We start from the raw sequence: 26092 nt of genomic DNA, 5'->3' as shown, positions 1-26092 counted from the left end.
TTTGGCCCTGTGTGGTTTGTTCCAGTTTTCCCATTCTGTGCAGCAGGTATCATACTTGGGATGGCTTTGTGCTGCTTGTGCTGGCCCATAGCAGGAGGATGTCAGCTAGAACCAGAGAAGCAGGAGAACTTCAAATGGGAAATTCTGTGATTCTGTGAAATAATCACTAAAGATTCATAGAACTTTGAGACTAAAAGAATAGCTATTAAAATTACAGTGTTTGTAAGAGATTTGGAGAGTTGTAAGGATTTACAGGATCAGATCTATATCAAAGAGTAATTTTATATGATAGATGTGCAAGCAAAACAGTAAAATAAAAGGGTAATAATTGAGATCAGGGATTAAACATGTAGTTGAACTTGCAGTACAGTTTCCAGGTTTGCTGGTCTTTGTGAAGTAGAGAAGCAGTGAGGTTATTTGCATCTCCTCTCCTCCTCAAAATCAAGTTCTGGATTTGTGGTTTATCTGGGAGGCTGTGGCTGGGTTTGCCCTACCACAGCTTCCTAGAACTGCCTTTCTCTTTGCTCCTTGGGCAGTCACCAGGTGTCACCTGGACTAAGTTTTGTACTAAGAGAGTAAAAGGAAAGAAATGTAGAAACAGGAGAGAAAACTTCTTCCTTTCTCTTATGCTAGCCAGGAAGCTTTGAAAACGGACAATGCCTTACACCAGAAAAGAATTTCTAGAAAACAGTTTAAATTTGCCTTTACGTGATAAATTCATCAAAGGGTAGTCTGCAGGAATATGTATAAACTGGGATAGTGTCTGAAATACAATAATCCAGTCTCTTTTCATTTGGGTTGTAAATTTTGGATGTGATTCCATAGAAATTAAAGAGTATTGCACAGATGTGAGGAAAAGCTCAGTTCCCAGATTTTTAAGATGAGCATCCTATACTGCCACAGGACTGAGACATTACCTCTTCACATAGCATTCTTTGAGACTAGCGGGGAAGTGGCATTTACACTGCTGCCAGTGAAGTAAAATCAGGCTTTTACATGGCCAGAGAGAGGATCCCCTCTCAGGAAGAGACAAAGCAAAGCCTCGTGGGCTCTTCAGTAGGAAGGGAGAGCAGGTTAGCTCCAGGGAGGGTTTTTTCACAGCTCCTTTTTATGCCTGTGCGTAGCAGGCGCTCTCCGAAGCGCTCTCAACTGTGGTTTGTGAAGATTCCCCACAGGTCAGACTTGGGGGACACACTGGCAGCCAGCATGTGTGCTGTGAAGGCAAGAATAGAAAGCAAATACTTCCCGTAATCACACGTCCCAAAATGACAGGGTAAAATGAGTACTTATGCTTCCACCAGAGCAGTGAAAAATGGGAAGATGGAAAGTCTGGACTCCTGCCCAATGAAACCAAAATTGTAAAAAAAAAAAAAAGAAAAAAAGAATCAAACAAATGCTACATACACTGCCTAGAACTGACACTGCAGAGTGGTAGGTTTTTTTCTCTTTTAAATATATACAGTAGACAAGCAGTAAATCTTCTTACAGCTCCGTAGAACAGCATTATTTTTAGCTTTATTATCAAGACAGCCCTTCATAGCTTTCAATCTGTAGCTGAATATATATGTATTTTAATCCATGGGAAAGTGCAGTCCTTATAAAGACCTCTAATACCTTATTAATCATTCCTGGACCACGTCACAAAGAGGCTTTAGGAAGCAAGTGTTCTGTCCATCAGTTGATGTGTTCGTGAAGGCTTAAAGGATGCAGATAAAGGGCCCTTTCCCCTGCATTGAAACTACCTCTCATTGTGACCTTTTTTTAGATTGATTTTAATTAGAAATCTGCAAGAAATCTTAAGGCAACCAGAGAAGCACAGAGCACACCCCGTTCTCATGTGGTTCAGACTGTTCTTAGACAGGCTGCAGGTCATGGATGCTTCATGTGGAGAACTCTTGAGTTCAGTTCCCGAGTTCAGGAATTGTGGTCTCGGTAACCTCTAGGAATAGCTTTGAATACTGGTCACTGGTAAAGGTACATCTCTTCTGAAGGGCCATTTCACACAATGCCAGCAGTGTGCCAGCGAGAGCCTGAACCAGTCTTGGCACTCTGAGGAAAAAAAATTGACATGGGTACTAGAGAGGAGGAGTTAGCACACAGTGCCATGGCTTCCTGGGGCTTAGAATAAACCTTTGCATCCTTTTCTTCCAAGTACAAGTAGAAGATAAAACTCTCAGCACCTTTTAAAGATGGGTAACTAATACTGCCCATGTCATACTGACAGGTCAGCTGAGTTTACTTAACTGCTCCCTGGTCCCGCAAGTGAAGCCCTTTAGAACAGAACCTCAAAGTTCTGTCTTTCAGTTCCCATTTGCATTACTCAATTTGGTCTTCATGGACTGGGAACTGAACTTACATACTCTGATTTCACAGCAACTGTCTATGCAGATATTTTCAGGAGACTTCCCTAGGGCTCTTCAGGCAATACTAGTGGCATGAAATACAGAGGTTGGGGTAGTTGCCTAGATTTCCTTTCCATCACTGAGTAAGAAGCAGCCATCAGTTCCTGTAGAAAGGTGCTTTCAGAGCTTTTCATATGTAGTTTATTTTATTGAATAGTTGTGCAGGTAATGAAAGCAATAAGCCCTATACGTTTCTTTCCTTGCTGTGCTTTTACTCCCAATGTTTTAATAGTGCTTTTCATGCAAGGAAACCTTACTAAAAGTATTAAAAGCTTTGTCTCAGTAATGGTTAACAGCTAAATTGCCAAGTGAAATGAGAAGCACTAGCAGCATTCTCTCATGATTCACTTGCAGATGCCATAAGTGAATGCAGGGCAGTTGTCATATTAAATAATATTAATAACATTAGATAATAACCAGATAATTTATAAGCAAAATCTCTCTTAAGTTAGTGGGAAGACCCAGCTCACTTAAGTAAACCTCGGGTCCAGACCAGTTGTGTCCGTGGTGCTGTACTCCAGCAGCACAGCCTGGATTGTAGCTGTAGCACTGAATGCCAGCCTGGGCGTTGGGTGCTGGTGGTGAAGTGTGCTCACTATCAGTGTTCTGCTCTTTCAGTGTATTTTTATCTTCTGATGTCTGACACGTTGTGAACCCAAGTAGTCTCTCTCTGGGGTTTCTCCATGCTTACTTCAGACTGGCGTCTGGTCTTGTGGTTTGTGCCCCTAATGAGAAAGCTGCTTAATTTTCACACCCAGAGAGTATCGGATGAGACAGGAAGCCCCACCCTTTCTCATGGTGTAACTGAACTCAGCTGTTTGCATGAGCTAACAGCACAGGCTGAACAAAACGATAGCATGCTGTCTATAGATTTACAGCCCCCTGGATTTTTAATTGTTTTTTGCCTACTCTGATTATACATGCTCTTCTTGCTGCAGTTTTCTATGGAGGCATTTCAGAGTTAATTTCATGTTCCTAATTCTGGTTTGAGTTCTTCAGCCTCCCAGTGTTTTCCCAAATCTCAGATATTTTCAGCTCCTTTCACCTCGTGTTTTCCACTCTTAACAAGGCAAAAGCAGCCCCTTTGTCACTGCCATGTGCACACCACAGTAGCTGAGCAACATGGTAAAAACCTGGGTTGACAAAGAGCATGCTGTGGTTTGAAGGATTCAGACAGAGCCCCTGGTGTTGTGTGAAGGTGGGGTTGCACTGAGTTTTCACCTCGTTCAGTAGTGCTTTCTACACAAGGTGGACACTCACACATTGGGCAATATGCACCTTTGTGTGTGCTTAGACTGACGATTGGGTAAGATTAGCTGCAGCTCCCTTGACGTTACCGTCTTGCAGGATTTGGCCTGTACTAGTGTCCTGTCTTTCCCAAAGGAAGTGCTGTCCTGTCTTAGCTTGTCACCTAGCGCATCGCTGCTCCTCTCACAGAGCATCCAAGATGCAGCAGGCATTGTGTGGGCTACCAGAGCGACGCAGACGGCATCATCTCTGCCCATGTACCTAGGTTGGAAATAAGGCAGGGAGAAGAAAGTGAACCACTCCAGGAAATGTGTTTTGGTAGCCCCTCAGGCATTGAGAATCCTATCAGTGAGCACTCCCAAATCATAAAACTGAGATTTCTCCTCGTTGCAAAGAAAAGCATTCAGGTGTCAGGCTGTCCTGGTGCTGCCCAGCGTGTTGGTTCTGTTTGTGGTACTGAGCACTAGGGATGGCTTGTCTTTTTGAGATGTAGAAGGTAAAAATTTCTTCCTATTCATTTCATGGTTTATTACTGTAATACTTAATTGAAGTAGAAAATCTGATCAGACATGTCAAATGTGGCCCTGGTTGGCTAGAGGCCAGGTTGGGCTGCTGCATTTTGGGTTGCCTTAAAATGGCTGCCATTGAAGTGCCCGAATTTCCCTTTGGAATCCTCTCCTAAAAATCTTTTTTTAGTAACTTTATAAAGCTTTCTGTATCTGTTTTTCCTCAAAAATCAATTGCTACAGAAAGCAACAGTCCAAAACCTTAAGTGGATGTTTCATATAGCTCTTCTGGACCCTCTTTGAGTCATGAAGCTTTTACATCTCTGGTTGGAGAAAACATTTATTAACAAATCACCTTGCCCAGCACAAAGCCTGTTTGACAACAAATTATTAAGTTGTCTGGAATGGAATTAAAACTGAACAGGAAATATTTATTTCAGCCTTCTAGGGTTTGGGTTCATGGTTTTTGGAAGTCATTTATGAAGATGGCAAAAAAGTTAGATCAGATTTTCAGTATTTCTTTTGCAACTTTGAATGTTTCATTATTTGGCAAAGAGAGAACACGAAATAAAATCACCCCATACTTGAGGCAAGACCAAGGTTTGCTGGCTGCTGGTCTGGGTTGGAAGTGTCAAAGTGGGGTATATTGTTGCCTGGAATCTGTCCTAGAGTGGGATGTAATCGGTGAGTCATGAAGAGAGAAGATTCGGTGTTGAGTATCTTGCCCTGTTCCGCATGGAAGCGCCTTCCTATAGCTGTGAGCAGTTCGCTTCTGCCTCTCGCCGCGTCAGAGGGCTGCACGGCCAGAGTGAGGAGCAGGGTGCTAACCTGCTTCCTGGGACACCTGCACCTGGGATTTTGGATGCCACAGGATTTCTGTGCAGGGGGACAAAGTGTGTTCAGTGGGATGTCCCTGCGGACAGTAACATACATGGGCAAAAGTTCAATGAAGTGACTACAGGTTGTAGTTGGAACATGTCTGCTCAATGAGTTTCAGAGGTGAACCTCCATTTCTTCATTCACCATGTAGTGCCTCAGTGTTTCCCAGACCAGGTGGGGAGGTACTGGCCCTCCTGCAGCTCTGTGTTGTTACAATGGGGAGTAAAGCAGGTCCTGAGAGGCAGGTCCAGCCTCAGCCAGCACCATGTGTGTACTGGGAGCAGGGTGGCAGAGGGGGAGAGAAGTGCCAGGGGTGGTCAGAGCAGCTCAGAACTTGGGCTGTGAGCAGTCAGTGCTCCTGTTGTGAGACAGCTGAAGTGCTTTACCAGCACTGGTTTGTTAGCAATGCTGCAGGGTCCTGTGGCAGGAGGAGCTGAACTTTTGGAAGAGTCTACACATCCCATTTTGTACCTGCTTTTCTCTCCCCTTCTTTTACCCCATTTCCGTTTGTAGGGAAGGCAAACCTATTTCTCCCCTATGCACACACCTTGCTTACTGCTTTTGCCTATGTTTTCAGATCAATACTGGCTCCTGGCAACAAAAGTTTAAGCATCCTTTCCAGGTCTACTGAAATGTGTCAGCCTTGGTTTAAAGGGGAAAGATGGGGGGGACACACCAGAGAAAACTGGAGATGAGATGTGATGTCTTTAAAAATGCAAATGAGATCATTCCATTGAAATATCTCTCCTTGCATCTTTCTCAAACCTGACACTTGCTCTCCTTTTCCCAAAGCTGCTTGTTTTTACGTGCCCTGTGGTACTGATCCCAGTCTGGTTGGGCAGAGGGTACCGGCCCCGGGGGCCGTCTCCACGCCTGCCTGAACAGAGCCTTGTGCAGAGCGCGGATGGTCGGAGGGAGGAACGGGTTTCCATGCTGAGTCTTGCCACCTGTTGCCTTTTTCATTCCAAGCCCCCCTTCCTCCCCACCCTCCACCCCAAGTTCCCCTCCCCACGCAGCTTAGCATCCCCAGTGGATAGGGTTGGGATCAGTAGTCACTTGCCAAATACCTTCCTAATGCTGTCACTAATTCTGCACAGACAGCATCTCCTGAAAGCAAAAACAAATCTTTTCCAGCGCATTGTCCTGCGTTCTCTACACGAAGCAGTTGGAAATGCCTCCTCTTAGCTGAGTTAGGTGGGAGGGACCATGCCCTACCCACTGCAGGAGTCAGCCCTAGGGAAGCCCAAAGCTGTGCCCAAAGAATCCTCCGCAAATCCACCGGCGCTGGCATTTGGCACTGGCACAGGCTAATTTTATACTTGGGGTTACACATCTACACACCCGTGTCATTCTTCTTTATCTGCTACATATGGAAAGCTGCCCCAGGCTCCAGAGTGCCAGGGAATGTCTTCCTAAAACCTCCAGCCGTGGTTGATGCGAGGGTGGGTGCTGGGCTGTGGAATCGGTGAGGGGGGGGGGTGCTGCCAGAGGAACTGGCACTAGCAACTCAGCCCTTGGCTGGGCTGTGGGTCCACACTGCTGCCCTGCTCCCCTGAGAGCACCAGGCTGTTGGTGGGCTGAGGTCATGGGTTCCTCCTAATTCAGGTGTGCAGAAGTGACAGCATTGCTCTAGTTGGGTCTGCCTGGAGAAGTGTAGCTTAACAGTACCCCTTCCAGTTCCTCCCATGCTCTTCCAGTCCAGTCACTTCAGGGACAATTTTCAGGAGTGAATAATCACTGGAAGAGGCAATCTCTTAAGTTCACAGCTTGGGATGCCTCAGAGGGGGCTGGACACTGCCAAATCAGACCCTTTCTTTCATTGGCAAACAGACCTGGTTTTGCAGCCTTTCCAAACGTTGCTGTGCTGGTGTTTTACAGACACACCTGTATAAATACTTGTTTGCCCACAAAAATCACAGGAAGGTGTAAGGTGAAGAAATGTAACGCAAATAGGAGCGATGGCTGGTGACTGCAGCGTGGGTCTGCCACCCCACTTGGCACCAAGCTGCCTGGGCATAGGGAAGGGGAGAGAGTTGGGAACTGCAGAATGAAGGGAAAGGAAGAAAGAAAAGGAATAGAAACTGAGGTGGTGTGTTGCTTTTATTATTTCTAGTCATAATGCAGCATAAGGTCCAGAACCTTCTCCCTCCCTGCTGATAGACGTGTTTGTACTGGCAGGGCTTCAAGCTGGTATCCCCACTGCACCAGTTAAACCAGTAGTTACCAATTTTTTTGCAAGCCACGCTGGGACTATAGGAATTTTATTCCTTCACAGTGTTGAAGGAAAGGGGTTTTGCTTGCCAAAGGGCTTTCTTATGCTTGAGGATGATTTATGGGCCAAGCTGAGCCACTTGTGGAAAAGGCAAAGCAGCTCTTGGCAGCACCCCCAGAATCCACTGCAGCTGTGGGGTAGTGAAGTCATCGGCATAACAACCACTGCAAACAGAATAACAAAGTCTGTTCTGTTCTCGTTTAAAATAATCTTTCCAGTTCAGCAACCACATTAAACCTTACCTTTCTGCATACAAAAATATTAAAAGGCAGATAGTTCTCTGCAACATGGTGTGAATGTCTCACTTGTATCACTGCCTATCACTCCTGCACCATCCACACTTTATCTGAGTGTTTCTAACGAAGGAATGAAGCCGCCTTGTCTCAGAGCTTGTGTCTGTCCCTTGTTTTCACTCCTCTGTTTTCCCTTAGGTTTAAAACCATAGAAAAATCCCCAGTGTTTCTCTCTTTTAAATGCAGGATCTGCTTTTGCCTTATAACCTGTTTCTAAGCTGATTGCAAAATGAGTAATTCTGCTGCCTGTCTTTGTTTCAGGTCTCTTCAGATCCTCCTGCTTCCAAAAAGCCCAAAATAGATGACTCTGCTTCCCAATCTCCAGCTTCTACTGAGAAGGAAAAACAGTCCAGTTGGTTACGGTCCTTATCCAGTTCATCTAATAAGGTGATTGCTGAATATGTTGTAATCAAAAGAGTGATCAAATTAGCATGTAGCATCCCTCTGTGAAACCAGAAGAGAAAATGAGAGAAAGAGCTTGGCCCCGTTTTCTAAAGTAATAACATCTCTATCCTTTTCCTAGTAAACATTGAGCTATACAGTCCTCCCTGTTCCCTTGCCATCTTCCAGCGTTCAGACCTTGGTTGTGACAATGAAGTAAGCAATTCCTTCGTGCCTTTGAGGTACAAGAATCCTGAAAGACTTGTGAGCCTTTTGGGGTCCTTGCAAGCTACATAACTTATGGGCAAAGAAAAGCACGTGAGGTTTTACATTAGCTTGGTTCACTTCTTCTGGTGGAGGTTACTAAGGACATAGCTCCTAGCCAGTGGGGAGTAGTTGTAGAGAGAGCAGAATGTGTACTGAATGTGTACTCCATTGTGACTTGGAGTTTGAAAGGTTGGTTGTAATTACTTATTTCTCTTTGCCTTCCTTCCCAGAGTATTGGTTGTGTCCATCCCCGTCAGCGTCTCTCAGCTTTCCGGCCCTGGTCCCCCGCTGTATCGGCAAATGAGAAGGAGCTCTCAACCCATCTTCCTGCATTGATCCGAGACAGGTAAGGAGGGGAGAACAGGGCTGTGGAGAGCTGTTTGACAGCAAGTTGCTTTGTATTTGTTCCCTTGCCCTGCTAACTGGTGACTTTGTAATTCAGGCTGTCAGTCCACTAGTATCAGATGAGAAGAGACTTGCAGCTGAAGGGAAACAAAAAGGGTCCTGGTGTTCTGTGCGGTCATAACGTGGGTTTTCTTAGGTGGAACATGCCATAAGAGTCTGAAATGAAGGCTGCCTCTCTGCACTTCCCATCATTTCGGGGTGCAGTCATCTGAAGTCCTGGGGCATCGCTGTTTAAAGGAAGGTTGAGCTGCTCTCGTAGAGCAGGTGGTCAGGGACCAGCCAGCTGTTTCCAGGCAACTGCACTTGGTAACTGCAGCAGCTCCGTACGCTGGCCGGTCAGCGTGTTGCCAGCACAGCCCGTGTGAAATCCCACACTGACAGTGCTGCAGGAGGGCGAAGGGCTGAATGGACAGCACAGGCTGCCCCATTGCCTCTTGCAGGGCAGCAGTCAGGGAGTCGTGCTGGATCACACTGGGCAGGACAGCCTGCAGGAGACTTCCCAGTTTCTGAGACCTATCAGCCTCCCAGTCTGTCCTTGCTTTTAAACAGACTTCCCAGTTAGGTAGGGAGAGCTGGGTTAAACTGGTGTGCGGGTACGCTCTTGGCATCCCTGTGAGGAGTTTGGCCAATTTAAATCTTGGAAAAAAACCACCATCAGCATGTTCAGGAGCAATTTTGATTTGTGACTGAAGATGCATCAGGTAGTAGATTCTGAGTGGAAGTTGCAAAGGCAGACTGCGATGCTGCCTGCAGTTCTCTGGGCGTTTGACATTACAATATTACTGCTGTCCTTAAGCACCCCTTTGTTTGGGGTTTTTAGCTGTGGCTTTGCATACATGCACTCAGATGTGTGCTGTGTCAAAAAATTAAATGCTTTTAACACTCCTGTGGCCTTTCTTAAGGAAGAGCCAGTTCCAAGTTTACCAGACATTTATGGAATTCAAACTGTGCAGTTAGGTAAAACAATAATGTATGAACATCATGATGAAACATCAGGGTAATTTTTAGACTCTGGGAGATCTCGTCTCTTTGGTGCTCTTAGAATATGTGGCACTTCAAATATGATCCCTTCTGAATTGGATGGAGATTAGCTGTGTAAATCATCTCTGTGTTTAAATGAGTGCGAAACGCTGAGCAGAGCTGTGTGGCTCCATGGGACTTCGCTGTCGTTGCAGTGTCTTGCAGCCTCAGTGTGACTCATGGACTGGGAAGCGTTTTAAAGCCAGGAATATGACCACTTTCTCCTTTTGCCTCCCTCTCTAAACCAGTTTTTACTCGTACAAGAGCTTTGAGAATGCTGTGGCCCCCAACGTGGCACTTGCGCCTCCAGCCCAACAGAAAATTGTCAGCAACCCGCCCTGCGCCACCGTGGTGTCGCGGAGCAGCGAGCCCCTGAGCAGCGCTGCCCAGCCACGGAAAAGAAAACTCGCTGCAGAGCACACGGCTGTCCCAGAGGCAGCGGCCACTGCTGCAGCCACTGCTCCTGCCACCGAGGAGGATAAGGAATCAGAAGCAGAAATCGAAGTAGAAACCAGGGAAGAATGTAAGTGACAGCTGTATCTGCCTGTATTGCTTGCTTTGTGCTGGGGTTTCCTCAGCCATCCGCTGCTGCGGTGGTTATATATGTTTCTGGAAGTCTAATACCTCAGCTGGGTGTCCCACCAGTCAGTGAGATTTGTGTTTTCATCCCATTCCAAGCAGCAGAGTATAAAAGGATTATTTTCTTTCCTCCTTTTTTAATTCAACGTTGAGTATCTCCTCTGTACAAAAGGCCTCAGCATACTCTTGAGTGATACTCATTTTATACTTTTTTCAATTAATTGTGGCTGTTTCTCTTTTCCAGTCACCTCCTCCTTATCCTCGCTCTCCTCCCCATCATTCACTTCATCCAGCTCTGCGAAGGACGTGAGCTCACCTGGGATGCAAGCCCCAGTCACAGTCAGCAGTTCATACGAGGTTGCGACACATTCTGACTCTCACAGCAGTGGCTTGGAAGCTGAGCTGGAGCACCTAAGGCAGGCCCTGGACAGTGGCCTAGATACAAAAGAAGCCAAAGAAAAATTCCTCCATGAAGTTGTTAAAATGAGAGTGAAGCAGGAAGAGAAGCTAAACGCTGCCTTGCAAGCCAAACGCAGTCTACACCAGGTAATGCTGGAGAAAAGCTTTCTCTTCCTGCCGTCTGTAGGTACTTCTCCAGGTAGAAACCATTAGGTGGTCTCATGTAGAGAGGAATTGTCTTGTTTTTCCCAAATAGCAACAGCCTCTGCTGGGGTACTGTTTGTAAATTCAGCTGGGAAACCGCAGTACACGGGGCCCATTCCTACTTTTTTAAGCTGGCCACCTGTTGCTGCCTTGGGGTGTGAATCCATGGTTACCAAAATCAACATCTTCTCATTACTGACAAAATCTTCTAGTCCAGCAGAGTTTATTTTGTTTTCATTTCGCTGAACTCAAAGCATTTCTGTCCTTGGGGAGGCTTTAGCTGTAGGTTTGAAAGATTTGCAAAGCTCCTGCCATCACACAGCTAAGGGGGGGTATTCTGGGGACTCAGGGACTTTCTGAAGCTCTGGTGAAGAGCTGAGCTCTCTATGAGCTGTGCTCCACCAAACGTTTCTTGCTCCAGATATCTGGGAAGCCTTGGTACTTGGGTGGTATCACTCAAAGAGTGGTCAGACAAAGAGGGCTGTGGGGATGTTCTGGCCCTTAGCAAAGCGGCTGGACAGACGGTGGGTGAACTTTGGGTTTATTTGAGCTGGGGCAAAAGTCATCCATAGAATGGGAAGATAGAGCCAGATTTGCATGTCCTCTTTGAATAGTGTGTGCAGAGCTGTAAACGAGCTACAAGTGTCCTGACATGTTTGGGGTGCCAGCTGTGAAATAAGGGCCCAGTTCTGTCTCGCAGGCAAGATGGAAAACTAGTCCTTGCACTGGTGATGAGAGGCGGGTGGATGGGCACAATGCACTTTGCTTCTGTGGGAACAAAACAAAGAACAGGGACTCACTGATGTGGTTGGTGTCGCAGCAATAGGACTGCTGTGATCTAAGAACCCACCAAAAGCCCCCAGTCCTCAGAGCCCTGGTTGCAGATTCGAGCTGGTGGGAGGAGGTGCAGAGAGATGGTGCTAAGTGCGTTGATATGATCACATAGAATTGTAACCAGCATTTGGCAGCTCAGCCTTCTGCAAGTCCTGCAGCAGAGCAGCCAGTGCCTGGCTGCAGAGCTGGTTCTGGGGCAGCTCGGATCCAGGGCCTGGAGAAGGGAGCCCGAGACCTGTTGTATCCAGCTGAACTGCTCGTTCATTGTCACCTTGAGCGAATCCCTCCTCCCCTGTGTCCTCCCCTGTGTTCCAGTAACATTTTATTTTATGCATTTAAAAGTAAATGTTTATGCACTGTATATTTACAGCTGATTTTTAAACAGTGAAATGCACAGCCTGGACTAAAGCAGGAGTGACATGCAGTAGTCGATGGAGCAGGGTTGAGTGCTGAGGCATTAAATCAAGCAGCATGTCAGAGGGAATATGGTATCTGGCCATCGTTTTCCACTGGGGCAGCTCTGGGTTTCCAGTTCTGTGCAGCGTGTGTGTGTGTGTGTGTGTGTGTGCCCTTCCAGAGCCTGAGCTGACAGTGGCCTGGCTGGGAAGTGAGATTGTCAGAAGAGAGAATTTCCCATGACCCGACTGCAGTGTTACTGAGCAGAGACAGGCTGCTGTGAGGGGCTGTGTCTGACCGAGAGGAAATGCTGCTTCTGGGGCCGAAATTGAGCTTTAGTTTCTAATTTAACTGTTGAGGAGACGGGCGTTCAGTGAGCCATGTTTCCGTGCTCACAGTGACCATGTCTTTTCACAACAGCTGTTCAGGGACCTCTGAGTTTGTCTCCCTGTACCTTTTGGGTCTCTATCGTTACCACTTCAGTTAACAGCTCCCTGGGGCTTGAGATTTCCAGGTAGCAGGAACCTGGTCAGTGAGAGGGGTGGTTTCCAGAGCGCCACAGGCTTTTAGCCAGGAAATCTCCAGGTGCTGTGACAGAGCAGCCATGGCCTGGCCACCCAGAGCCTTGGGGCTGCACCTCTTACCTGCAGCAAACCCAGGTGGCCTCGAGTTAGAAGGAAGAGACGGGGTTTGTTTTATTCTCATACTTTAAAGTGTGATTTTGGGGGCTTCGTAAAATGGAGCTGCTTCCTGATTTCTTCAGCAAGTAGGAAACTTTCTGTTCAGCTTTGCTGTACACAAAGGGCATTGAGAAACAGCATTTGTCACAGTGTAGTGTATCTTCAGCAGCTTCAATTAAAGTGCAGGCATTACAGTTGGTTTGTTTGAAACTTTGAGCTAGCGCAGAGCACATTGCGAGTAGCTCTCTCCAACTGCAGTTCATCTTTATTCAGGCCCAGATGGTCACAGCTATTTTGCTTGACAAAGCAAAATGTGGCTGTAGCATATAGCTTTTTATTATCCAAGAATTCAGGGTATCTTGAGTGTAGGATCTCACGTTGCCTTAAAGGAGAAAAGCTTGTACAAAGTTCAGAACAGGGTTTAGACGTGAGGCCTCATGGCCGTGCCCCGCAGAAGGTGGGAGTGCAGCTTGGATCGCTTCCTGTGCAGCTCTGTTCTCTGCTGGCTCTGCCCCCAGTCCTCACCCCTTACCTGCTTTCCTGTTGTAGGAGCTGGAGTTCCTACGAGTGGCCAAGAAGGAGAAACTGAGAGAAGCAACAGAGGCCAAGCGCAACTTACGGAAAGAGATTGAACGTCTGAGAGCTGAGAATGAGAAGAAGATGAAGGAAGCCAACGAGTCTCGGATACGACTGAAGAGGGAACTGGAACAAGCCAGGCAGATCCGGGTGTGCGACAAGGGCTGTGAAGCAGGCAGGCTTCGGGCCAAGTACTCAGCCCAGGTAAGACCCGCGCGCTGAAACCTGTAACAGCTCACTAGTTGTGCAGTGTTCAGGGTTAGTTCTGGTGTCTCTCTGTCCGCCAATGCCAGCGGCCTTGATCCAAGCCCAGCTCCTGTCTGTCAAATGCCTGTGCCCCCATCGTGCCAGTTTCCAGGTGTTCCCAGCTTGCCTGTGCTCTGACCACATTTGTCAGTTGGAAATCACCATTTACAGGGACATAGGACAATCACCAGGCTTGATTTCAGTTCCACTACCGCTCTGCTGGCACTGCCAGTGCATAAGGATCTAGTTCAGTACCTTAAACTCTAGGCAGAGCCCCTTTGTCCCCTGGTGCTTTTCCTTGCAGATCAGCCTGGACCTATAGGAACTATTTAAACTGAGAAGAAGCCACAGCCCATCCATAAGCAAACAGCAGTGCTGGGAAGGAGGGATGTTTACAGCTGTGAGGCACAAGAGCAAACTGTCAGGTCTAAGAAAAGCCTTCCAGTTTGATCACAGGGAAAGTTCTAGGAATGCAGGAACATGTTGTCACAAGCAGCATGTGTGCTTTAAGCTTTCGAACTAAAAACCCCTCCCCGCCCTCTCCACATCAGATTCTCATGTAATGGAAGGTTTTGAAGTTTGTTTAAACCATCCAAAGCCAAGAGCTGCACATCCTTAAGTCGCCTTGTTGTCTTGGTGGTGCAGGGTATGTGGAATGCAAGGCCATCCACTGCTTGAGGCCCCTGAAACAACCCAGCATAGCAGACTGAAGGGCAGCCTCATGGATTTCCATGAGAAGCAGCCCTGAAGTGGAATTCATTGCCTGCCCTGCCTTCCCCATCCTCCAATAAAGCAATCCCAGTCACCCAGTAATACATTTCCTATAAAAAGGCCTTGTCCTGCAGCCATTGTTCACCCCCCACCCCATGGAGCAGCTCCCAGACCCCCCTCTCCCTAAGAGAGCTGTAGCTGCTGCCCTGTGTGCTCGCTCTGACCCGCTCCCACCTGAGCATCCCTCTGCCCAACCACTGTCCCCATCTTGGGTTCCTGAGCCAGAAGCCTGGCTGAGAAATGCACAAATGAGAGGTGCTGGCCAGCAGGCATTGGCAATGGAAGGACTCTGAGAAGTGGGGGCAGACAGACTAAATTTAATCTCCTACCAAAGGGCTACACCCCTCACATTGAAATGCCAGAAAGGTGTCATGCATTTGCAGGGTTAATTTGTGTGTTGTAACATCCCTGACTCAATCCTGATACAGGGAACTCTTCTAGAGCATGTTTCCTGTGGCAGCTTTTCTGCCACGTGTATTGTTAAATACACATGTAGTTCAACACACGTGGTGTTTGCAACACCTTGTTAGGCCTAACACACAAGCTGTGAGTGTTGGTGTGGCCACTTTAAGGGAGGGGAGAGAAGGAAAAGAAAAAAACAACAGCAATCAGAAATTCTTCTGACCTCAGGCTCTCAATAACGGGAAGGGGAGTGGTCCGCTCCTACCACTCTGAGACACGTCTAACCAGGAGACCAGAAGCAGGAAATGATGTGGGCTTCCTCTCTAGCATCACAGGATGTCTCACTGATAAGAGGTGTCCAGACTAAACATAACCAGATTGAGGGCTGCTGCGCTGGGCGTAACCGGCAGTTGACTTCCACTTGAGCAGAAAGGCAACAAGTGCAGATAACAGTAAATGCCCTGAGCAGCCTGAGCGTCGCCGGGTCCCTCCCGGCTTTGAGAAAGGCAGGAATGTTTCTGGTGATGTGGCTTTTCACCCCTGCTGCCAGGCAGCCCCTCGCTGGGAGGGAACAGTCGGGGTTCCCCAATGCCAGAGGCTAAAATCACCTCAAAAAAATAAAGCATTCACCCAGCGGAAGCTTCTGCAGGGTTGTCCTTCCTAAGAAAGGCACCGAGGGCACAGCTGCAGCGTCACCCGCAGCGTCAGGCTGGCTGCTGGAGCCCAGGGCGCGGGGCAGGGACTTGAGGACACCGGCAAGACCGATGCCCTCAGTGACAGCCAAGGCCGATTTTAAAAGCCGACCCTGTGAGCTCAGTTATGTAAGAAATTTCAAAATACAGTTCTTTAGGTCCTTTTATCTTTCATTTGGAGTGCACACAGGAAGTTTGCCACTTCTGTTGTGTTTGTCACTTCTTATTATTTTTGAGGAAACCACAATTCTCTAGACAGGCTGAGTCTGAGGGAAGCAGCATCAGGCAGGCATGAGAGGCACCCAGCCGACAGCTGCAGGAGGGGAACATCCCCATGTAAGCGTGTTGACTGCGTCACGCCCGTGGAATATCAGTGTGGTTTAGGCCTTGCTATTTTCTTACCTTGATACTGAGATCCAAACATGGGGGGAAGGGGTGGGAGCCTTCGTTTTTAGCCTACAGTATAAGTTTTCCTTTGTTAAATGCAGGCATGATAGCTGCTAATCTTATCTGTTTGGGGCCTAAAATGGTGTATTTCAAACCTGTGCAGCTTTTCTAATAGTTACACCCTCAGATACCAGGGCTTTTCTTTGCCTTGGTTAGGAGGCCTGTGGGGAGTCCGAGGGCACCTGTGTGTCTCGCTCTGAGCTGGCAAAAGGGGCTCAGCTCCCTTCTGAGGCCACTTGGGACATGATTTCTGTGCAGGGTTGCTGCGAGAGGCCCTGCTCAGTCCCGGTCCCACCTGCCAAAGTCCAGCTTCGTAGTCACGAGTTAAACAGGGCTCGTTCTCGCGGGCGCTTGGAGAGTTTCTGCTCGCTCGGCCCTCCCTGGCCCAGCTTTCTCCCCTCACAGTCACCACCCTGTTGAGGCCACCCCTGGGCCTCACCACCACAGCCACCGCGTCTCTGCACAGTTCCTGACTCTTAGCAGAAGCGATGTGAGGGTGGCTGTGCCTGAGAGGACGCTGCAGTTGCTGGTGTTGGACATAATCTTGAGCTGTGACTTGGCCCTTGTCCCTGTGCAGCTGAGGATTGTGTTCCTGGTCACTCTGGTTAATAACTGTTGTAAAAGATCAGAAAGTCAATTACTTTACCTGTGCAAACTCTGTGTGTAGTTTACTTTGCTGAATTGCTTTCTGCCTACAGAAGGAGTAGCAATGGGAAGAGTAAACAGTGAACTGTGCTGGTGTTCACCCTCCTGGCTGGAACTGAAGCCACGGGCAGTATTTTAGAATTCCAAAGCTAAAGGGTTCATGCAGCATTTGCGTAACTGTACAGTGGTGTGTGGCAAAAGGGACCAGGGAATTCCTTCCCCCCCCCCCCCTTCCTGCTTCCCTTGGGATAATTTGCTGTCTGGAAGTTGTGGGTCTGTTGCTCTGGTGTTAAGGTGCCAGGCTGGGTTAAAGGCTACAAAACCGCACCAGACCTGAAGTACAAGAAGAGTTTATTGTGTTTCTTTATATGCTTCTCTCTAGATTGAGGACCTACAGGTAAAGCTTCAGCACGCAGAGGCCGACAGGGAACAGCTCCGAGCTGACCTGATCCATGAACGGGAGGCTCGAGAACACTTGGAGAAAGTAGTCAAGGAGCTTCAGGAGCAACTGTGGCCTAAATCAAGCAGTCAGCCCAGCAGTGACAACACGACGAGCAACATTGAGAACTAAGCGACCACCACATCAATTACTACACCTACAGAACGAATAGATGCACAGTAAGGGAGGATGTGTGGGGTACGTGTGTAAGTGCATGTGTGAGTAGTTGTGTCTTGGCACACAGATCTATGACTATGGATTCTTACTAGATGGAAGGCAAATGTTACCCTATAACAGAAGCACTGAATTACGCCTCTTTTTTTTTCCGATCCATATAGCACAACATCTTACTGTGCCTCTAAAACACAAAGTGTTTATAAATGAAATACTTTAAGTCCACAGCAAATTTTCTACCGGCAAACTCCAAGGAAGCAGCATCGTCCAACTAAAATCAGAGCAAAAGGCACGCATGGCAGTGTTTTTATGTTGCCCTTCTGCCTGTTGGAACATTTTGGGATTTAAAAACAAACTTTTCTTATAAGCTATTTAAAATAATTCAGTACACAGACTTGGTATTAAAAAATTAACAAGATTTTTATAATGAACCTTTAAAAGCAAAACAAAAAAAAATCAACCTTCGATGCACAATTTTTAATGACTTGTTCTAGGCTTTGGGATTCTGAAGGTAGAAGCCCTCTGGCAATGATGCCATTTCATTAGCAGTTCTCCAGCCATCCAGGAAGCCATCGCAGTTTTAATCCCGTCACGTGGTTGTACGAGAATTTCAGAGTTGATTTTTTCCTTAGGAAGAATTCTCTTCATTTCCTGTCCTGAACACACGCAGAGAGGGAGACGTGGGATTGGGAAGGGGTGAGGGGGGTGGGGGGGAAGGGGAGGGGAAGAGGTGTGCTTTAGTTATGACCCCAGCCTTACAGACTTCAGTGTTCACGATCCACCCCATCCTTTCTGAAGACATCGTCATTAATCGATGTGTTCAAAGACTCGCTTCGTCCAAGAGCACTTCAGCTTTGGGAAGAGGAAAGAGGAAACACAGGGAGGAGCCAGGTGATCACCTGTCCAGTCGGTTGAGAGGTAGAGCAGAAGACGCACGCGGTTTGAAGTCATTCTGAAATCTTCAGCTTTCAGTTCTCTGGAAATCTCCCCTTCGTTGCACCATCCTACCCTACACTCAGTATTTACCTGCTTTTATTGTGAACTGTCAGTCAGGATTTCTGTGCCCAAGGAGAGTGCAACATTACCAGATACTACACAAAAGGAAACAATGTTTTTGCTGCTGTGAATAAGCCTACATCAGCTGGGGTTTATGTTTTTTTTTAAAACAATTTTGTTTAAAAAGAAAAAAAATTACTTTAATTTTGGGATCCAAGCCGCAGCCCGGGAATGGAGATGCAGCCTGTGCTGGCACCTCAGCGTGCTGGTCAGTTTTAGTTTAATTTTTTTAAAAAAACTGCACTTTGTCAGAACTTTTACTCTGCATTTTATTCCATGTCTCTGAAGTTTACACTTGGAGCGTTCTAGACCCTCCCCTGCCCAGCAGCTGCGAGAATCCTCCGCCCAGTTGGGCACCGTATCGCCATGAACCTGTAGGCAGAACGAGGAGCCAGCAGGTCCAGAATGTTCCCACCATGAATGCACCAGAGCAGCGGGCTCCTGGTTGGTGTTCAGACCCGGTTTTCGTCTGATAGAAGTTGGGAAGCAGCAGAGGTGCTCCTGGAAGTGCTTAACAAATACAGTCGGTGCTTTACTGAACCAGAGGAAAGTTATTTCACCCGTAAACACTCACCTCTTACACACTCGAGCTTATCAGCAGGAAGTGAAAATTTGATCTGGGGCTTGCAGATGTGCCTTCCAGTTCATTGTTCCTCGTGGCATCTTCTCCAGGCAACGCTGACACTTTTGTACCATAAAGAATAAAAAGAAAAAAAAAAGAGAAAAAAAAGCCCCCCCTATGCATCCTCATACACAGAGTTACTCTAAACAAACCAACGTATTTCCAGCAATCTTTATTTGCTTTTGGACATTCATGCAAACTGTGTTAGCTGAAAATTATTTCCCAGTAGACAGAAAGCGGCTTCCAATCCTAAAATTACAGTATTTACCTACCCTACATTAGAGTCTTGGGGTTTTTTAAACAAGAGCTGTTTGCTTGAAACCGTTATAACCATTGTAATAACTGTGAGCATTAAGAAAGACGTTCATGTATATGTCTTAGGTACAATACGAAAGGAGTAGAATTCCTGGGACACTGTCAAACTGTTGGGGAAACAGTTCCACCGAGTCTATACACAAACCTGTCTGTTTACACAGGGGTGTAAAGGCCCTTGTGCGTTTGGGATGCTGGAGACTGAGTCTAGGTGCAGATCTCCTCTTCTAAAGTGCAATGCAAAAGGAATTTTGATTATGCTTAAGCAGGTTTTTTATGTGGTTTTGTTTTTTCTGGCTTTTTTTTTTTGCTTCTTTGTATGTTGTTTCTGTGATTATTAAATCATATGCATGGAATTAAACCTCTGCCATACGTATATTCATTAATGGGCATTATTACTGTCTTATGTAAAGGGTTTATTTTGTTATGCAGTATGCATAAAAATGTTCTCAGCCTTATGATTTCCAGATCTGTATTATTCATTTATTTCTTCAAGGGAAACTAAATAATTTTAGCTGTAGCTGATCATTGTGCATTTCAGTGTCTCACACGCTCTGCTTTCCTGCCATGTCAAGAAATTACACAGAGAACAAATGTAGTCCCACCCCACTGTCAGCTGCTTTGAAGCCTTAATTTTTCAATTTTTCTTTGTTTGTGGAGTTTTTCCCACTGATCTTTGTGTCTCTCCCCTTACGACTCCACAAAAAATGGCAACGTGTCCATCCCGCCCTGGTTTGTCACAGGAGAAGCACCCAGCTTACCTGCAGCACCTGCTACAGTTCCTCCCTCGTGTGCCTAGGGCAGCATTCCAGATCACCGGCCCAGTTTCTTCTGGGCAGATCCTGCTTTTAACCTCCAAGTGTAATGAAATCTGCATTTTTCAAAGGAGGCCATGGCTGCCCCCTCCCGAGCAGGGTTCAAGACCAGGTTGAATCAGACCTTGAGCAGCCTGGTTGAGTGAGGGTGTCCCTGCCTATGGCAGGGGGTTGGAGCTCGAGGATCTTTAAGGTCCCTTCCAGCCCAAACAAGTCTGGGATTCTATGGAAAAAAAGTCAAACAGGATCTAGTCTTATCAGTAGTAAACAGTCTTGTCAAACAAGCAGCATCACCTGTGCTCCACAGGTAAATGGTGTGAGGTTTACAGGAAAGAGGTCTCCAAAGTGAAGTTCCAGCTGTTCTTACAAACCTGTGACTTCTTCCTTTGCCCCATGGTGCCACTGAGCCATGAAGCGTAACATCTGACATAAAACTTGAGGAGGTTTGAGGGGAAGACTCGTGTCCTGGCAGCGCCACACTGGCCCCTGGAAAGAAAATGATGTTAAAATTTAATCTGTCTCAGATGGAACTGGGGAACTCAATAGGGTTTGATCCTTGGGAGCAAAACCATCCCACTATAAAACCTTTCTAGGAGTTAAGGTCATTAAAGAAGGTGCAAGATGACTGCGAACACCCGTGCTACGCCAGCAGTTAATCAGCAGGAGAGGTGTACAGGGCAGGAGTCTTTCTTACCTTAACCAATTCTGCCTTTCCTAGATATATTTTGCTTTCCTAGATACAATGAAACCCTTAGCATTGCTGCAGAACATGTCATTGACTTCTAACTCAGAGATCTGGGGTGTGTCATTCATCTTCCAGTTGCCAGAAGGCAGCCACAGCGACACTAATCCTAGAGAAGGGCTGTCGAACCAGTGGGAAGCCAGAGCGAACCATTGTGTGAGGTGCTTGAGGTGAGGGAGTTCTGTGTGTAATTTCTGTGCCTGCACCACTTCAGGAAAACAATCGTTACCGTTCAGATGGCATCACTTTCCTTTCCACTTCCTGTTGAGTCCCTGCTGCATTCCATTGGCACTCCAGCGTGAGTGTAGGAATTAGAGTCACATCTTCTCGTTTCATCTGCTCTTTAGTTTCCTTTAAGAAGTTAAAAGGGAGAAGAGGTGTTTCATACAGGCTGTTGACTCTCCCTATACTTAAAAATATATTACTTAATACTTGTATATTCAGTTTAATTACTCATTGTTTCTATTACTGAAAGAAGACTTAACGAAGGGAAAAAAACCAACAGCAATAACATTCATATCTATGGAGCAGCTAACTAGTATACATAATATTCTGCTTTTCAAACAGAACTAGCCAATGTAAAAAAAAAAAAGTTACAAGTAAATTCAACATGTAAATACTTGTTTTCATTTTACACTGTTGTATTATAAGTGTATATGGTGTTTACTTTTTCAAAACTTTCTTACCTGGTAGTCGTCTTGTTTTATGAGTTGTGTTTTTAACGAAGAGGAACCTTTGCTGTCTGTTAGGAAAAACAAAACAAAATCTTTTTGCAAGTTTTAAATGTAGGTTAAACCTTTCTCCATCATTTGCATTTTATTTGTCCTTATTTTCACTGTAAAGTATTTTATTACCGAAAGGTTGATTTTCTTTCCATTCTGCCCTTGCATCAGTCCATGTGTTTTAGAGCGAAGTTTTTTTGTTGGTTTGGTGGTTGTTTTTTTATTTTTTTTTAATCAAAAGAACTCACAGAAATGACATTTTTTCAATTGAAGAAAAATAAATCTTTACATTTATAATAGCCAATAGCATTTCAGCACATTTTTGTTATCCTGGTCTCTCCTATGCTGCTGCTAATGACAATATTATGACTTACTCTACTATTCTAGAACTATTTTTATGTAAGTAATGTATGCTTTCTTGTTTATAAATGCCTGATTTAAAAAAAATAAGAAAAAAGCTTGGCATATTTATCTATTTCGCTGTGTACCTTGATAGTCCTTTTCCACCCCCTTTTCCACATCCCCTCCCCTCGAAGCAGATAATATTGTAAAATAAAGGACTTTATGAGATTATGTATGAAAATAGCTATGCTTATATACCACAGTGACTGAATGTACAGTGTATAGACGCATTACCTAAAATAAAATTGTTTGTCCAGAAAACCACAACAGCTGTGGGATGGTTCTTGAGGTCCCTGTGCTGGTGGCTGCAGCCTGAGGGGCGCTCGGTACTGCTGTTGGCCAAGCCAGGACCTCCAGAAAGTGAGTGAAGCCCCCACGGACTTGCACTCTGCTGCACACACACCTCCACACACACAGACCTGCCTGACGCTGCCTGTTGCCCGCCATTGAATCCCCTGTGACACATAGCTGAAGCCAGGAGAGGTGACAGCACCCCGGCCCTGCTGCAGTGCTGGAGGGAAACCCAGTGCCCACTGCGGTCTTCAGGCTGGGACACAGACAGACGTGAGGCATCAGGGACATGGTCCAAGCCCCTCCCAAAAAGGTTTGGGACAGGGCACTGCTCAGCCCACTGTGGGCTGCTGGCCTCAGATGAGTGGAAGGGCTGCTGCTGTGGGGGCACACACACACAGATGCACACACAGACACACAGCGACACACTTGAAGGGCAGATGTCTCCACCTAACACGTGCCACCACAGCCATCTGACACCAGGGAAGGTGGTTACGTGCCAATGCTCCCGATGCGTAGTTACTGCATGTGTATCCCAGCCCTATTCTATACGGCGTCCAACCAATCTCAGCTTGCAGCTCGTGCCACGTACCAATATCTCCCTATCCTCACACCCCTCCACCAGCATCCAACGCCCTTTTGTCAGGAGGTGGAAGCAGCATTACTTTCTCTTGGAGGGAAGCTCAGCTCGCCTCCCATGTTTTAGCTTCCCTGGCACAGCAACCTGCATCTCCCACCCCTAAAAGTCTGCCTTCTCACCTTAAGTGCGTGGCTGAACGTGAACCCAGCACCTTCTGCACATCATTCCCAGGCTGGCTCCTGGTAAGTCACGCTGAGGCACCAGTTAAAGGGCCATTCCCAGGTCTGCACGTGCCAACACTGTAAGGAGAAAGGCATTTTGTTGGAAGAGACATGTACCCCTTCGTGGTGAAATGCTAACAGCAACCTGAAGTTTCTTCTGACCAGTGACACTTGTAGGCATTTACATAGAAAAGTGTGTACCAGGTCAAAGAGAAATATGAGAGGGGAAAGATACAAAAAGCAGAAGATGGAAACATATGTTAGAGTACTTCTCTCATGGTTTTCTGAGAAACGGCTGCAGAATTTCCACAGCTCTGGTACATTTCTTAACATGCCCTTGTAAAACAGTGGAAAAGCCAGAGAATGATCGAACAGCTTAAGAAAAAAACCACCCAAAAATCCTTCATATTTCTGACTCACTGCAGCCTTGATTTCTAAGGGGCTGCCTTTTCCTCCTGTTTCTAGCACCTGGATATTATGCGTGGGCAAAACCAAGCTGGGCTGCTGCCTCTTCCTCTAGGGAAGGTGGAAGTTGTACAAGGTTCCCGTCACCTGACGCAAAGCCCCAGCTGTGTTCCCCCTGCACCCTTCAACAGCACTCCTCTCCGGGCTTTTCCTTCTCCCCCACCCCCCTTGCTGACAGAAGGAGCAGACACAAAAGCTTTTGGTTTTTGTGACTCTGTAGTGAACCAACCACTCTTGCTCTCATCTGTGTGCATGAAGCTACAGGGCCTTTGCTCACAAACGATGCTGGAGCTACAGGCTGAGAGCCTCAAGCCGCCTGTTGAGTGACCTTGGATAAGCATCAGCACACACTGCATTCTGTACAGAGCCCTCAGAGCAGTGTCCCTCTTGTTCTGGGTTTTGCTAGAACAGCCTGCGACAGTGTTCAGTTACTGTACCTTATGAGTGACTCCAACAGGGACACACCCAAAGCACAGGGAAGCGCTCAGGATCACAGCTCAGCCTAGAACCACAGAGATGTCAGACCCTCTCTCCATCCTTTCCAGCTCCAGCCAGGCAGAGCAGAGCTGTCACAGTGCGGCTTTGGCTCCATCTCTTCTGCTCCAGGCCTCCTGTTCCGATGCTGAAGAGTCTCTTTGGCCAAAGTCTCACTTCGAAGCACAACTGCAGCCCACAAGGTTCTGGCACCTGCACTGCTTTCCCCAACACGCTGCTCCAATTCCTGCCGACACGTAGCACAGAGCTGCCCTGCAAGCAGAGGTCACTGCCAAGAATGCTTCCTCACATCAGTGACTCCAATGGACACTTGGGAATCAAACATCATTTCATTCTTCTGGTCCCAAAAGGCACAAAGAAAAATAAAAAGAAGAAACCAAAAATTAACCCCACCCGGTGTGTTTCCTGGAAATGAAGCAGCTTGTGCAAGCCACAACAGCCCAGGAAGTGTTGTGGGGACTGGTTTGGTTTTGGAGTAAAGGCTTCCTACAATAGCTTGATGACAAAACCTTACCTCGGAAAAAATTAAAGACAGTAATAAGATAATGTCGAAGTCTTATCATTAGCTTCATGCACAGGGAATGTAACATCTTCTGCCATGATTAATCAGAACACATACAAAGAACAGTGTCGTGGTTTAACCCAGCAGGCAGCCGAACACCACAGAACCACTCACTCACTCTCCCCACAGTGAGATGGAGGAATCAGGGTGGGGGGGAAGTAAAATTTGTGGGTTGAGACAAAAACAGTTTAATAAGACAGCAAAGGAAGATCATAAAAAAGAAGAATGCCCAGAACAAGTGATTGCTCACCAATGGGCAGCCCCTTCCCAAGCAGCACCCAGCCAACTCCTCCAGTGTACAGACGGAACATGACATCATACTGGGGGGAACATCCCTTCCCCAGCCTGCGTCACAGCCCAGCTCCTGCGGCACCTCCTTACTGGCAGAGCCTGGGAAGCTGAAAGTCCTTCACTGAGTACAAGCATTACTTAGCAACAACTAAAAACATCGATGTGTTATCAACATCACTCACATCCTAAATCCAAACCACAGCCCTACACCAGCTGCTCGGAAGAAAATTAACTCTACCCCAGCCGACACCAGCACGCTCTGCGGACGGGCCGCAGGGGAACTGACCCATCAGCATTTACAGAACTTCAGAACCAATGCAGGGTCAATTCCTGGAGGTCATAAATGAAGAGAGCTTAAGGCTGGAATCTGCAAACACTAACTGATGTGTCCCAGTCAGTGCACAGAAGCTGTCTGGCTTTTTCAACTGGTGCTCCTGTACTTGGCATGTCTAAAGCCTTAAAGAATGGGATGCAACAGCGTAAGAAATTCCTGCCCCAAATAACTAGCAGCAAAACAGTGTTTTCACCCATTTTTGGTACCAAGAGGAATCAGAAAGGTTCTAAGTCCAAACACTGGCCCATATCCTTCATTAGTAAGATCTTGTGTCCCCACGTACAGTTCATACACAGGTCCTTTCACCTATACACCTCTTACTGTGATTTAGGTTTCTACAATCCAAAGCAAGTCAGTAAATGAACTCAAATTCACACCAATAAAGATCCTACCGCCCCAAAGCTGACAAAAGAACACCCCACAAGCACAATGTCAGGATGCAAAGACAAGACTCAAATCTGTCCAGCCCACAAAAACAGCTTCAAGCTCACAGTGCTGAAACAGCACCGTTTTGTATGAAAGAACCCATCCTGGTAGGGCAACAACTGCTCCTCCATAAGAATGGGGTTTGTTTTTGCCATCAGAAACAGAACTGCATCCGGATCAGCCCTGGGTTAGTGCCAGCTGCCAACTCAGGTAAGGAGGACACAGCATTTCCAGAGCTTTCAAATTAATTTAGGAGTCAACCTTGTTTGTTTTCATTTCTGCCTGAAGTTAGCTGAGGCTAACTTGGAAAAAAGGCTTGGCCCCACGTATGGAAATCTCTGCTGCCTGAACCAAGCTCTCCAGCCCCATTGGACACCTTCTTTTTCTTGGCCAGTCCCTCCGCAGCTATCCCAAATGCATCTGGCTACTCTGCATTCTAGGAGCTCTCACTTCACTGACCCAGATTACAAGCACAAACACATAAAGCAAAAACCCTACCTACCATTTGCCTCTCTCCAAGCACAACAGAAGTGCTTTGAGATCAGTTGATACTTTAGGCTGAAGGGGGCAATGCACACTGGAACCTGACCCACAGAACT

General features: G+C 46.8%; 1 protein-coding gene and 1 long non-coding RNA gene across 2 annotated transcripts in view; one reads left to right on the top strand and one right to left on the bottom strand.

Moving 5' to 3' along the window:
- Positions 1 to 17414, top strand: part of SKI (SKI proto-oncogene) — a 103216-nt gene extending 85802 nt beyond the window's left edge. The window contains exons 4-9 of the mRNA XM_084274458.1: positions 7862 to 7987; positions 8479 to 8594; positions 9922 to 10196; positions 10497 to 10798; positions 13315 to 13545; positions 16927 to 17414. Of these exons, the coding sequence (XP_084130584.1) occupies positions 7862 to 7987; positions 8479 to 8594; positions 9922 to 10196; positions 10497 to 10798; positions 13315 to 13545; positions 16927 to 17115 (1239 nt within the window). The 3' untranslated portion in view covers positions 17116 to 17414. The remainder of the gene's footprint in view (positions 1 to 7861; positions 7988 to 8478; positions 8595 to 9921; positions 10197 to 10496; positions 10799 to 13314; positions 13546 to 16926) is intronic.
- A 1007-nt stretch (positions 17415 to 18421) lies between these two features.
- On the bottom strand, positions 18422 to 22087 carry LOC311200516. The gene is made up of 3 exons (XR_014617827.1): positions 20334 to 22087; positions 19909 to 20185; positions 18422 to 18897 (listed from the first exon to the last, which is right to left on the bottom strand). It is a non-coding gene; the product is annotated as an uncharacterized lncRNA (long non-coding RNA).
- Between the last annotated feature and the right edge of the window lie 4005 nt (positions 22088 to 26092).

Source organism: Gallinula chloropus (genome assembly GCF_964237585.1).
Source record: "Gallinula chloropus genome assembly, chromosome: 23".
NCBI classification, from domain to species: domain Eukaryota; kingdom Metazoa; phylum Chordata; class Aves; order Gruiformes; family Rallidae; genus Gallinula; species Gallinula chloropus.
The sequence above is the reverse complement of the archived record's forward strand: the minus strand, read 5'-3'. Positions and strand labels throughout refer to the sequence as shown.